A 12,964-nucleotide genomic window follows, 5' to 3' on the forward strand; every position below is an offset into this window, starting at 1 on the left:
GGGGGGCGGGGGGGAGGTGTGGCTGATGTTTGAGCCTCAGCACCTCATTTATTTTTGTGTGTTGTCATGTTTTCACCCTCTCTCTATAAAAACTCCTCATTCGTACAGCCAGGCGTCACGAATGGTGACGGTCATCTCAAGTCTGTAGGAAATTAGTTACCCCGACGTCACAGCCAGTGAGACTATTGGAACATGGCACCGATTACATTTGAGTAGGTGGGGTTTTTAATCAGTTCTTAAAATAGTAGAGTCGTTAGTTTTTGCGTTTCTGCATCAGATTTCTGAAGACTGCTTCCAGGGCCAGCAGGACACAGTTTGAGATCGTGGAAGAAGTCTAGTTCCCTATTTTACAGATGGGAAGACTGAGGCCAGCAAAGGGCAGGGCTCACACAGGAGCCCACAGGGAGGTGGAGGACATGGTTTGAGACTCAGCGGGTGTCACTGCTCCTCTGTACGTCCTGCTGTCAAGGCAGGAGTAGGAAGATGTGGGGTGGACGCGCCCAAATCTAGCCTGGCAGGGTCTGCCACCCTCTCGGCAGTGGTAACACGCGCCTCTCCCCCCACAGCAATGCTTTCCTAGCCGGCCACCGCGGAATGGAGAGCTTCAAAGACTCAGGGACGCAGACGGACGCCGTGGTGGTGCTGTCCTTGGCTCAGGCTGCCGTGCTGGGCCTGGTCGCGGAAAATGAGCTCTTTGGAGCCACCATAAGCGCTGAGGTCTTCTACCCGGACCTGGGGCCGGATCCGTCTGGGGCCACCATGGGGGAGCCTGGGCCACCAGGCCCGGATGTCTACCAGCTGGCCTGCAACGGGCGGGCCCTGGAGGAGCCAGTGGAGGAGGAGGTATTTGAGGTGGAGGCCGCCTTCGAGAAGCACACCCGCCGGAAGACACGACCCCCGGTACGGCTGCTGCCCAAGGTCAAGTTTGAGAAGGTGGAGGAGGAAGAGGAGCAGGAGGTCTACGAAGTGTCCGTGCCTGGCGATGACAAGGATGCAGGCCCAGCAGACGTCCCTGCTGCGGTGGCCAGTGGCGGCTGCGAGGCCCTGGTGCAGAGCAGTGCTGTCAAGATGATCGACCTCAGCGTCTTCAGCCGCAAGCCCCGGACTCTTCGGCACCTGCCGAGAACTCCAAGGCCAGAGCTGGACATGGCCGCCTACGACCCTCCCTTCCCCGAGCCAGCCCGGGACGGCTTCCCCGAGCCCGGCATGGCGCTGCCAGGGCCGGAGGCCTTGCCGGCCGAGTGTGGCTTCGAGCCGCCCCACCTGGCCCCCCTGAGTGACCCTGAGGCCCCCACCATGACGTCCCCAGAGCCTGTCAAGCCAGAGCAGGGCTTCGTGTGGCAGGAGGCTGGCGAGTTCGAGGCCGATGCTGCAGGCTCGACCGTGGAGCGGCACAAGAAGGCCCAGCTGGATCGTCTGGACATCAACGTTCAGATCGACGACTCCTACTTGGTGGAGGCGGGTGACCGCCAGAAGCGCTGGCAGTGTCGTATGTGCGAGAAGTCCTACACATCCAAGTACAACCTGGTGACACACATCCTGGGTCACAATGGCATCAAGCCACACTCGTGTCCGCACTGCAGCAAACTCTTCAAGCAGCCCAGCCACCTGCAGACGCACCTGCTGACGCACCAGGGCACGCGGCCCCACAAGTGCCAGGTGTGCCACAAGGCCTTCACGCAGACCAGTCACCTCAAACGTCACATGCTGCTGCACTCCGAGGTCAAGCCCTACAGCTGTCACTTCTGTGGCCGCGGCTTTGCCTACCCCAGCGAGCTCAAGGCCCACGAGGTCAAGCATGACAACGGCCGTTGCCACGTCTGTGTCGAGTGCGGCCTGGACTTCTCCACCCTGACCCAGCTCAAGCGCCACCTGGCCTCCCACCAGGGCCCCACCCTCTACCAGTGCCTCGAGTGTGACAAGTCCTTCCACTACCGCAGCCAGCTGCAGAACCACGTGCTCAAGCATCAGAACGTGCGGCCCTTTGTGTGCACCGAGTGCGGCATGGAGTTCAGCCAGGTCCACCACCTCAAGCAGCACTCACTCACCCACAAGGTAAGGCCACCCGCCCCCCGGGGGCTTCCTTCCCAGGCTCCCCGACGAGGCAGTGGCCGTGGTGCACAGACGAACATGTCACTTAGCCATAGGCTTACGAATTTATATTTGATGAGTATTAGGAAGAAATAGAACTGAAATTAGCGCTTTGGGTTTGTTTGTTTTTATTGATAGGACTGAGGTTGGAACTCAGGGCTTTTGCAGCTTAACAAAAGCAGGTGCTCTAACCACTTGAGCCACACGTCCAGTCCATTTTGTTCTGGTTATTTTGGAGATGGGGTCTCAAGAACTCTTTGCCCGGGCTGGCCTCAAACAGATCTTTCCGATCTTTCTGATCTCAGCTCCTAAGGAGCTAAGACTACAGGTGTGAGCCACCAGTGCCCAGCCGGTTTTGGGGTTTCTGTTTTGGGCAGTATTGGGGTTTGAACTCTGGGCCTCATGCTTGGTAGGCAGGCACTGTACCACTCGAACCATGCCCTCAGCCCTTTTTTGCTTTGCTTTTTTTTTTTTCCCCTTTCTTTGTGGTACTGGGGATTGAACCCAGGGTTTGTGCATGGTAAGCAAGTGTCACTTGAGTGGTATCTCCAGTGCTTTCATTTTTGAGATAGGGTCTCACTACCTTCTGCCCAGGCTGGCCTAGGACAGAGTTCCTCCCACTTCCATCTCCCAAGTAGCTGGGAGTGCAGTATGACCCACTGCACCGGGCCCTGAAATTAGTTGTTTAGATCATAAAACATTGCAAATAAAAACAAAGTTTTTGAGTGAAATGTTTGTGGAACCCCTCAGTTTGAGAATCACCAAAGTAGTGGCTGGATTAGTTGTCTGTTTTTCTAGATGGGAGGACTGAGGCCTGAGAGTCAGGATAACACAGGGAGAAGGAAGCAATGGGCAGAAATACAGAGGACATGCTTTGCTCCTCTCCTATTAAAACCTTCCCTTGCTAGGGGCTGGTGGCTCCCGCCTGTAATCCTAGCTACTCAGGAGACAGATCAGGAGGATCGAGGTTCAAAGTCAAATTGGGCAAATAGTTCACAAGACCCTATTTCAAAAAAACACTTCACAAAAAAAAAAAAAAAAAAAAAAAAGGGCTGGTGGAGTGGCTCAAGGTGAAGACCCTGAGTTCAAACCCCAGCACTGCAAAAACAAAACAAAAGACAAGAAAAAAAAACCTTCCCTTTAGCAATAGGTCAAATATATTTGATTATGAAAGAGGGATAAATAAGAGCAAAACTTTTTATGGAGAAGTACAAATGGTTCTAGAACATGGCTAAGCCAGGTGAAGAAGTTTGTGAAGGTAGGAGGTGGAGCAGCCCTGTCCTGACCCATCCTTGACCCATCTCCCGGCCCTCCTCTTCCTGCATTTCAGCCTCCAAGAGGCCCTCACGTCCAGGCAGGTCAGTTGAGGCCTCTCAGGTCCCTCTCTGGCACGTGCTGACCTGTGGTTTCCACCACAGTACAGCAAGTTTAACATAGGATTTCCACTCGATAGCAACATCCAGCTCAAACTTGGGACCTTATCTCTACAGTGAGTCGGGGGAACAACAGCCTTCCAGGCCACGACCCCAGCCTCCTCCAGCCCCCAGAAGGTCCCTGCTAGATCAGGGATGAGTGGCAGGTGTCATTACAGGGCCTCTGGTCTGTTGGTAGCAGCTTCATAAAATGTAACCAGGATTCTAGGGCTGAATCTGGGCCCAGCAGTGAAATGGAGTGATGGATTGCTCATGCCTGCAGGGAGAGGTGGAGGGTGGCAGGACCCAGGCTACAGTTGCTTTGTTTCTCCTCTACTGGGAGACTTCAGAATCTCCACAGGTCCACGGAGTGTTAAAAGATAAATAACACCGTGAAGAAAAGCTGAAAGCAAAACTCAAAGGCTAATCAAATTGAAAATATCCCCCTCAGTGGTCTACACTGGTGCCAGGCACACATCTGTGCTTGCAAGGCCTGAACGGCAGGGCCCCCTGGTGGCCATGCACAGCTGCAGCCTCTCCAGAGCACACCAGGAGCACGGCTTGGCTGCTGAGATCAGACACAGGGTCCACAGATTACAGTAGCTGCCCTGGGTTCAATTCCCAGCGCCAAAGAAAATCTGAATACAGAATGTTGTACCAGACACACAGGACAGCTGTGAGCACTGACACGTCTGTCCCATTGGGTTCCCGTAAATTATCACAAGCATAGATCACAGCCCCATGCACACAGCACCCTGTCCTGCTCCAGAGTCAGCTCTGGACCACAGAGAAGCAGTCAGTTCAAAACGGACATGTCCTCTGGAGCCTGTATCTCCTGTGGCACAAACCTAGCAGTGATAAGAATCGCCTGGGAAGCCGGGCACTGGTGGCTCACACCTGTAATCCTAGCTACTTGGGAGGCTGAGATCAGAAAGATTGTGGTTCCAGGCCAGCCCAAGAAAATAGTTCGTGAGCCCCCATCTCCAAACAACCACAGTAAAATAGACTGGAGGTGTGGCTTGAGCAGTAGAGCACCTGCTTTGCAAGTGTGAAGCTGTGAGTTCAAACCCCAATCCCACCAAGAAAAAAGCCTGTTGAGAATAAAAATTCCGGGCCCCTCTGGATTAGACTCTCCTGGGAGGTGTACCAGGTGGCTCTGGGCCATGAGGAAACCTGGAAGAGCCTCTCAGGGACAATGGATGGGCTCCGAGGATTTTGATACTCAGTTTGATGCATCCCTAAGTGCTGGTCATTTTTCCTGGGGGGCAAGGGGGACGTAGCTTTAATTATATTCTCAAATGAGTCTGTGAGCCAAAAAGATTACCTACAGACAGCTGAAGAGAAAAACACACATCTTTGACCTGGTGAAGTAGATGGATGGGTGGGTGGTGAGTGGATGGATGAATGGGTGAGTGGGTAGATGGGTGGATGAGTGGATGGGTGGGTGGGTAGCTGGATAGATGGATGGATGGGTGGATGAGTAGATGGATGGATGGATGGATGGGTGGGTGGATGGATAGATGGATGGATGGGTGGGTGGGTGGATGGGTGGGTGGATGGATAGATGGATGGATGGGTGGGTGGGTGGATGGGTGGGTGGGTGGGTGGGTGGGTGGATGGGTGGGTGGGTGGGTGGATGATTGGATGGATAGGTGGGTACGTGGATAGGTGGGTAGATGAGTGGATGGGTGGGTGGGTAGCTGGATAGATGGGTGGGTGGATGAGTGGATGGATGGGTGGATGGATGGACGGGTGGATGGATGGATGGCTGGGTAGATGGATAGATGGATGGATGGGTGAGTGGGTAAGTGGATGGGTGGGTGGGTGGGTGGGTGGATGGATGACTAGATGGATAGGTGGGTACGTGGATGGATGGGTGGGTGGGTAGCTGGATAGATGGATGGATGGGTGGGTGGATGGGTGGGTAGATGGATAGATGGACGGGTGAGTGGATGGATGGGTGTGTAGATGAATAGATGGGTGGGTGGATGGGTGGATGGGTGGATGATTGGATGGATAGGTGGGTACGTGGATAGATGGGTGGATGGATGGGTGGATGGGTGGATGACAAACACACATCTGACTCCAGGTACTGGTACCTATATGCACACCTATCCTGGTAGGCAGGAGACCTCAGGTTTCTGCTGGAAGACTTCCTGGAGTAAGCGGCCCTGCCCTGCATTCTCCCAGGGGTATAAGGAACAATTTCCCAGCAGCTATGCCTGTGTCTGCTGCATCTGACCGTCACCCCCACTCCCTCGGCTCCCCACAGGGCGTGAAGGAGTTCAAGTGTGAGGTGTGCGGCCGGGAGTTCACCCTGCAGGCCAACATGAAGCGTCATATGCTGATCCACACCAGCGTCAGGCCCTACCAGTGCCACATCTGCTTCAAGACCTTCGTGCAGAAGCAGACTCTCAAGACTCACATGATTGTACACTCGCCCGTGAAGCCATTCAAGTGCAAGGTATGACCAGCTTGACTGTGACAGCTGGGACCCACACACAGCCTTGCTTGAGCTCAGCGGGGTGGTGGGCCTGGGGGGTCCAAATCCTAGAAGCTGCTGACCTTGTGTTTCTAGAGAGCTGGGGATAGCCACAGAAGGGGCCCGTCTGGGACTCCAAGCAGGGGGACCTGAGCCCTGGGTTTCTTTTTGAACTCAGGGCCTCACACCTGTTAGACAGGCATTCTACCACCTGAGCCACTCTGCCAGCCCTTTTTTGTAATGGGTTTTTTGAGATAGGGGCTCTCAAACTGTTTGCCCAGGCTGGCTTTGAACCTCGATCCTCCTGATCTCTGCCTCCTGAGTAGCTAGGATTACAGGCGTGAGCCACACCGGTGCCCGACAAGAGAAAGCCCTTCTCTGCCCCTCCGGCCTCTGGGCTCACACAGGAAAGACAGTGGACCCTGGGGTTCCAGCTCAGTGGAGGTTGGGAGGGCGGCCCCTGTGGGCTGAGCGCTTGCTGTGTTCCAGGTGTGTGGGAAGTCCTTTAACCGCATGTACAACCTGCTGGGCCACATGCACCTGCACGCAGGCAGCAAGCCCTTCAAGTGTCCCTACTGCTCCAGCAAGTTCAACCTCAAGGGCAACCTGAGCCGGCACATGAAGGTCAAGCACGGCGTCATGGACATCGGCTTAGACAGCCAAGGTGGGTGGGCTGTGCGCAGTGGACAGAGCAGGCGTGATGGCAGCATGGCGCACTCAGGGGACACCTGTGCAGTCAGGGGGGTGGGGAGGCTGGCCAAGGCCGAGACCTCACTGGGGTGGGCTCAGGTCTGGAGGACGGGGGAACATGGCAGGACAGCCTGGTGATGACGATGGGATATTTATGTCTTCTTCCGAGGACTTCAGTGGGCTGACAAAAACTATAATAATAAAATCATAACTTACATTTATTGAGTGCTGTGTAACTCATGTAACCCTCAAAGTGAGGCTGGCTCTGGAATTATTTTGGTAACTCATGAAAGATCGCAGATCACAACACATAGGAGGCCATAAACGTTCTGTTACTGTGAGATAATGTTTAAAATAAATGGCTGGGAAAGAATGTAACAAAGGAGGGAAATGACGACTGGAACGATCAGGGAGAGCCCCTGTGCTCCCAGTTCCAAGTGCACCATGGGACATACAGAAGGGAATGCAGAGCTTCCCAGCAGCCAAGGCAAAAGGGTAACACAATCAGTCACACTCCTCAGAATGCCTGCCAGAGAAGGTACCCCAGTACTCAGGAGATGGACAGATGGACCATTAAGATCTGGGAGAAATTTCCAGAGAGGATTCTATATTACCATAGGTGGTAGAAGTTTGTTTGCTTCTCACTTTAGCTCTGGTCAGTAGTAATGTACTTTTGTCTGGCCACAGCAGAGGTGACCATTGGTCTCTGGCCTCAGTGTGGGGACAGAGCTTCAGTGTAGAATGGAGGAAGCTGAAAACATAGCATGTCATGAAGGCTCCTTGTACATCTGGGAGCCGCCCGGGTTTGACCAAGTTATTCAGAAGTGGCTACGGTATTCCTGACCTTGTTTTTGGAGCAGCTGCGTAGTGAATGGCCTAAAGTTTCTGGCAGAAACAGGTGACTCTGATTTTGTTTTTGCTTTGGTGGCACTGGGATTTGAACTCGGGGCCTTGCACTTGCTAGGCAGGTGCTCTACCACTTGAGCCACGTCCCCAGTGATTCTGTTGTGTTTTGTTTTGTTGCTTAATAGTCTTTTGGGGCTGCTTTGGTGGGTGAGAAGAAAGCCCTGAGGGGGTGTCAGACATTCTCTTTGCCCTGCTTCCTCTGGGATCTTGGAGAAATTCGAACTGAACCCACCCCGGACCTGCTGAGTCAGACTGTGCCCTCCTAACGGGACCCGGGTGGGTCAGGCACAGTGGAGTTTGAGTGGCTTTGAACTGGAGGGGCCTCTGTAAATCAGGATGGTTGACCGTGTTTTATAAGGTGAGGAAGACTCCTAGTGTGTCAGACTGGTGTAAGCAAGGAGAAACAGCTCGAAGCCTAGCCCGTTCTCCACCAGGACGTCAGAGTTAGGCTCCCTCAGTCTATCCACAGCGTTACCTGTGACTTTCCTCATAGTCACAAGATGGCTGCCAGTGGCTGTGTGCTGCATTGTTCACATCGAGTGAAAGAGCGAAGAAGGGCTGCTTCCCGTAGCTCTTTGAACTCTATGACAACATCCTAGAAACTTACACGCTAACTTCCCACCCACTCATTGGAGGGGTGGAGTCCCCTTAGACTAGTGGGAAGGGTGAGGGTGAAATTGCCCCCCAGGTGACATTTGGATGTCAAAACTGTGGTTATACTCCTCGTGTCTAGTGGGTGGAAGCCAGAGATGCTGCCAGACACCCTGCAAAGCATAGGACAGCCCTTACAGCAAAGAACTATGACCGTTGACATTAATGGTGCCAAGGCTGGAAAACCCCTGGGACTTGCCCCAAATACATTGCATCTTCTCTGTGGACAGGGGCAGAAGGGACTTAGGAGATGAGTCCCAGGCCCTGCCAGAGCATCCCAGAGCCTCCAGCCTCCCCTGGAGGTTGGAGTCAGGCCCTGTAGCTCACTGGGCAGGTGCTCTGCCACGTGAACCATGCTCCCCGCACCCCTCTCTGGAGAGCCGTCTGGCTTCTGTTCCTACAGCCAGAGCTCTACAGTAAGAGTTCAGTTTGATAAAACGGCAAGAGGCCGCTCAGCACTGGCTTCACAGATAGCTTTGTTAACCAGTCCTCGGAGAGCCAGGCTGGGTGGAACCGGTTTAAAGCACTAATGCTGACAGGGGTCAGAGGACACAGCATTCCTTTCAGTGACTTCAGGCAGAGCAGATGAGGGTCAGAGCAGGAACACTTGCTGAGTGACCTGTGGCAAACTGGTTAACCTCTGAACTTACTGTGAAGTCTGTGAAATGCTTGGTATGCAGTAGGCGCTAAATAAGTGGTGATGCAGCGATGTGATAAAGTGAGCTACGGGGACCAGTGAACCAGCCCTGCAAAGAACGACTGTGGGTGGCTCGGTGCCTCAGCAGGGCCATGGACACGTGACCCCCTGAAGTCAGGGCCAGGCCTTGCGGGTCCCCAGGTGGGATGGCTGTGATCGTGGGGAGACAATGACCGGAAGTCCTTTCATTAGACAAGCCACACGTCGCGGGGGGGGGGCGGTGACTGCTCCTTCTGTGCCAGGGTGGCGTCCAGGCCTAACTGTCCTTCTCTCTCGCAGACCCCATGATGGAGCTGGCGGGCCCCGATCCCTCTGAGCTTGACAGCCAGCAGGAAATGGAGGACTTTGAGGAAAACGCCTACACCTACGCTGGTGTGGACGGCAGCTCCGAGGCCAGCGCCCTCACCGAACAGGCCATGAAGGAAATGGCCTATTATAACGTGCTATAGCATCAGCTGGCCGAGCAGCGGAGGGCCGGGGCGTGGGGGGGCTGCTGCCCAGGAACAAACTACTGTCCCCACTGTCCCCAGCCCTCCGTCCCAAGCCATTTGCACCACTTGGGACCTTTAGACCAAATGGAGACTACTGGCCTCGTCCCACCAAGGGAAGGGGTGCCAGGAGGCCCAGGTCTGGCCTCCTTGGCCTGCTGCTGTGGGTGGGTAGGGGACACACTGACGGGGCCACCTGGGCACAGGCTGCAGGGTCTCCCCAGACCCCTCAGTGCTCTTCAGGGTCCTGATGCCACAGGAAGAGATCACTTGAGCCCAGCAACTCCTCCCTCTAGGGATGTCTGAGCTCCTGTGCTGGTCAGCACTGCCCTTCCCCACCCTGCCCAGCCCCAAGAGCCCCTTCCCCACCCATCACTGAACAGCCAGGCAGGGCGCTCTGCCCTCTACCTCCCGGGCCTGCCTGTGCCCCACCCAGGTGTGCATTCGGCCCTACCTTGGCCCTGACCTGTGGGAAAGCCAGAGGAGCCCAGCCCCCAGCCAGCACCCTCCCATCAGCCCCCAGAAGGCCTCTGCCCTATCGCCCTATTTGAAAGTGACCCTCCCTAAAGTAGATTTCAACAAATGTCACCCAGTTCTGTCTTGAGTGGGGCACCACACTATGGTTCCCCATCAAACAGAAGCAGGACACACCTGGTGTCGGGCACACACTAACAGGTGGAGGCCCCTCTGGCCTGGGGGGGCAGAGCAGGGTGATGTGGACCCAGAGGGGCTGTCCTCAAGGAAGGCCAAGGACCACCTGCAAGAAGAAAGAGCTAAGTCTTTTCTTAAGTGAGGATGGGGTTACCCAAGACAGCAGGACCCCAGGAAAGGGCAACACAGTTAAAAAGGAAAAAAAAGGAGACCATAGAGGGAAAAAACTTTTTTTTTTTTTTTTTTTTTTTTTTAGCAAATGGGGGTATTTTGAAGGTAACTTATTATTTCTTTTTCTTTTTAATTCTGTGTCACCTGTCATCTTTTTTGATGGTTTATTTTTCCAGATTTAAGCTTTCTGTAGTGCTTGGGCTGCCCACCTCAAGCAGCCAGGCCAGGTAGGCCCCAGGCTCCACGGGGACTGAGGCGCTGGCCAGGAAGTTCGGAAGGCTGCAGAGGAGACAGTGAGCAGCGGCCACCAGCCCACCTGTCCTGTCCAGCCTGTGTCAGCTCTGTGCCCTGCTAAATGGCCAGGGCTGCTGACTCCCTCAGCCACCCGCCTGCCCTCTGTGCCCAGGGCAGTGAAATAGCACATTCAGGAATTCTAGGGCACCTGGACACCCGGCCACACATCTCCTGAGGCCTCTGTGGGGAGGGACAGGTGAAGCCACCAGCTTCACCAAGAATCCAGGAGGGGGAAGATAGTCAGGTAGGGAGAACCATTTTGAAATGCAGCTGTCCCCAAGGCTGTACCCCTAAGTGAAGGACCAAGCCAGGCCTCAGGGTGACTGTGATCACGACTGGGGGGGTGGACACGGTGACCCCCAAGGTTCTAGCCTCCCAGGTGCCCGCCATGATGACCCTCAGGTGGCAGTGACCCTGGTGTCACTGTACAAGACATTTTCTCTATGAGCAGAAGGCCTCACCCCTGTAAACTACCTCTTCCCACAACGTCTTTCTCCCCTGGTACCAAAAAGAACCCCGTACCTCCTCCTTCCCTCTCCTGCCAGTGCAATGGCCTTGATTCTGGAACGAAGTGGGAAGTCTGGCCCGGGCGGGGCTCTCCTCCGCCATCAGCTCCGGCCCCCTGCCCTGTGCCTTGTACCTGGGCAACGTGAAGAAGGGCAGACAGCACAGCGCACAGCTCGAGCTGGGGATGACCACGAGGCTCCTGTCCTCACCCCTCCCCAACCTGCTCAGAAGAGGCCCGGCCTCTTGGGGGGAACTCGGAACTCCTGGACGAATTCCATTCTAACTTATTTTGACCTGTGTACAAACCAACTGTTAGAGATCTCACTTGTGCAAAGCCCTACTGGCTTTTTATGTTCCTGTTGAAAAGAGAAGTTTACTTAGCAATAATTATAAATAAATGAGTATTCTTTAGTGAGGCGACTGCGAGCGCTTCTTTTCACAGCTCGTGGGGATCCCTCCTACGCACAAGGGAAGTCTCCACGAAGCTTCCTGACCCTGCAGAGCCCCCAGCATCGGGGCTGGGACTGTCCTCTACACAGGAGTGGTCACCTGCACTGCTCCAAGTCCAAGAGACAAGTGCAGGCCAAGGCCCCAGAATTCCCACCACTTTGCAGGGCCAAGCAGCTTCCCCTCCCTCCCCACCTCCTGGGCTCCAGGACAGAAGCCAGTCCTAATGCCAAGGCTGGGCTTGTGACGCCAGTGCCAGCCAGCACGCCGGCTTTTCTTCCTGGAGCCCCAGGGGTCTGGGGAAGAAGGGGAGTTGCCAGTGAGGGTAAGCGCTGGGGTCCGTGCCAAAGCCACCAAGGCAGCAACAGCAGTGTTTCCCAAATGTTGGCTTTCAGGAGCTGTGACAGTCCCACTGACATTCTGGAAATGGACTTTGTGTGGCTGCTCCACACCCTGTGGTTACCAAAACCCAAAGACACTCAAGTTCCCTAAGCAACAACCTACGTGCATCCAGTACTGGGGGTTGAACCCAGGGTCTTGCCCAGGCTGGGCCAGTGCTCTCCTTCAGCCACACCCCCAACACCTCCCAAATACTTTCAGTCAGATCTAGATGACTTATCTAAGCAAATTTAAGTGCTGTCTGAGGAGTTGTACCATATTGCTTAGGACTATGACAGGAGAGAAGAAGCCTGTATGTGTTCAGTGCAGACACGATTTAAGGTTCTGGATGGCCTCAAACTCTCAATCCTCCTGCCTCAGACTCCCGAGTGCTGGAGTGCTGTAACTACAGGCATGCACCACTATGCCTGTCTTTTTCTAAATATATTCAATCTGAGGTTGGGGGAATCTAGGCTGCAGAACCTGTGCATATGGAGGACTGACTATTTCATCAGGTAGAGATGATTCAGCTCACTGGGGATGTGGCTCAGTGGTAGAGCACCAGACTGATGTGCAAAGCCCTGGGCTCAATCCCCTGCACAACAAAACCTTTAAATAACTTGACTCTTCAGCAGGCCATTTTAACAGCACAGAGCAGAAATACAACCACCGCACAGCGAATGGTGCTTTAAACCAAAAAGATACCTTGGAAGCAACTTTTATCATCTTTTCTAGTTTTGCCAAGGCGTGATGGAAATGAACCCAAGGCTGGGAACAGTCACTGGCCTGGACTACAGGGGACCCTCTTTACACACGGGCACCCCAAGCCTGGACCTGTTTGGTTGGATTTTTCTTTTTCTTTTTTTTTCAGCAGTATTTGGGTTGAACTCGGGGCTTTGCCCTTGCAAGGCTGGCATTCCACTGCTGCAGCCACACCTCCAGCCTGAGGACCTGTTTTTTAAGTACAGAGAAAAGGGCAAATAAAGAGGTGTGGTGGTGTTTAGGTTAAAAATCAATTTAAAAAAATAATAACCCAAACTCTGAGGAAATGATGAATGTGATGGACAGGCTAGGTAGGTCGTAGGGTTCCAGGCCTTGC

General features: G+C 54.3%; 1 protein-coding gene across 10 annotated transcripts in view; it reads left to right on the forward strand.

Moving 5' to 3' along the window:
- Window positions 1-11,451, forward strand: part of Znf710 (zinc finger protein 710) — a 61,779-nt gene extending 50,328 nt beyond the window's left edge. For 9 of the 10 annotated variants that reach the window (XM_074061783.1, XM_074061784.1, XM_074061786.1 and 6 more), the window contains 4 exons: window positions 567-2,055; window positions 5,776-5,967; window positions 6,475-6,649; window positions 9,209-11,451. In XM_074061783.1, coding sequence (XP_073917884.1) covers window positions 567-2,055; window positions 5,776-5,967; window positions 6,475-6,649; window positions 9,209-9,378 — 2,026 coding nt within the window. In that variant the 3' untranslated portion in view covers window positions 9,379-11,451. The remainder of the gene's footprint in view (window positions 1-566; window positions 2,056-5,775; window positions 5,968-6,474; window positions 6,650-9,208) is intronic. The other variant, XM_074061789.1, reaches the window with a different exon arrangement.
- The last annotated feature ends 1,513 nt before the right edge of the window (window positions 11,452-12,964 follow it).

The sequence above is a fragment of the Castor canadensis genome, chromosome 19 (genome assembly GCF_047511655.1).
Source record: "Castor canadensis chromosome 19, mCasCan1.hap1v2, whole genome shotgun sequence".
Classification (NCBI taxonomy): Eukaryota; Metazoa; Chordata; class Mammalia; order Rodentia; family Castoridae; genus Castor; species Castor canadensis.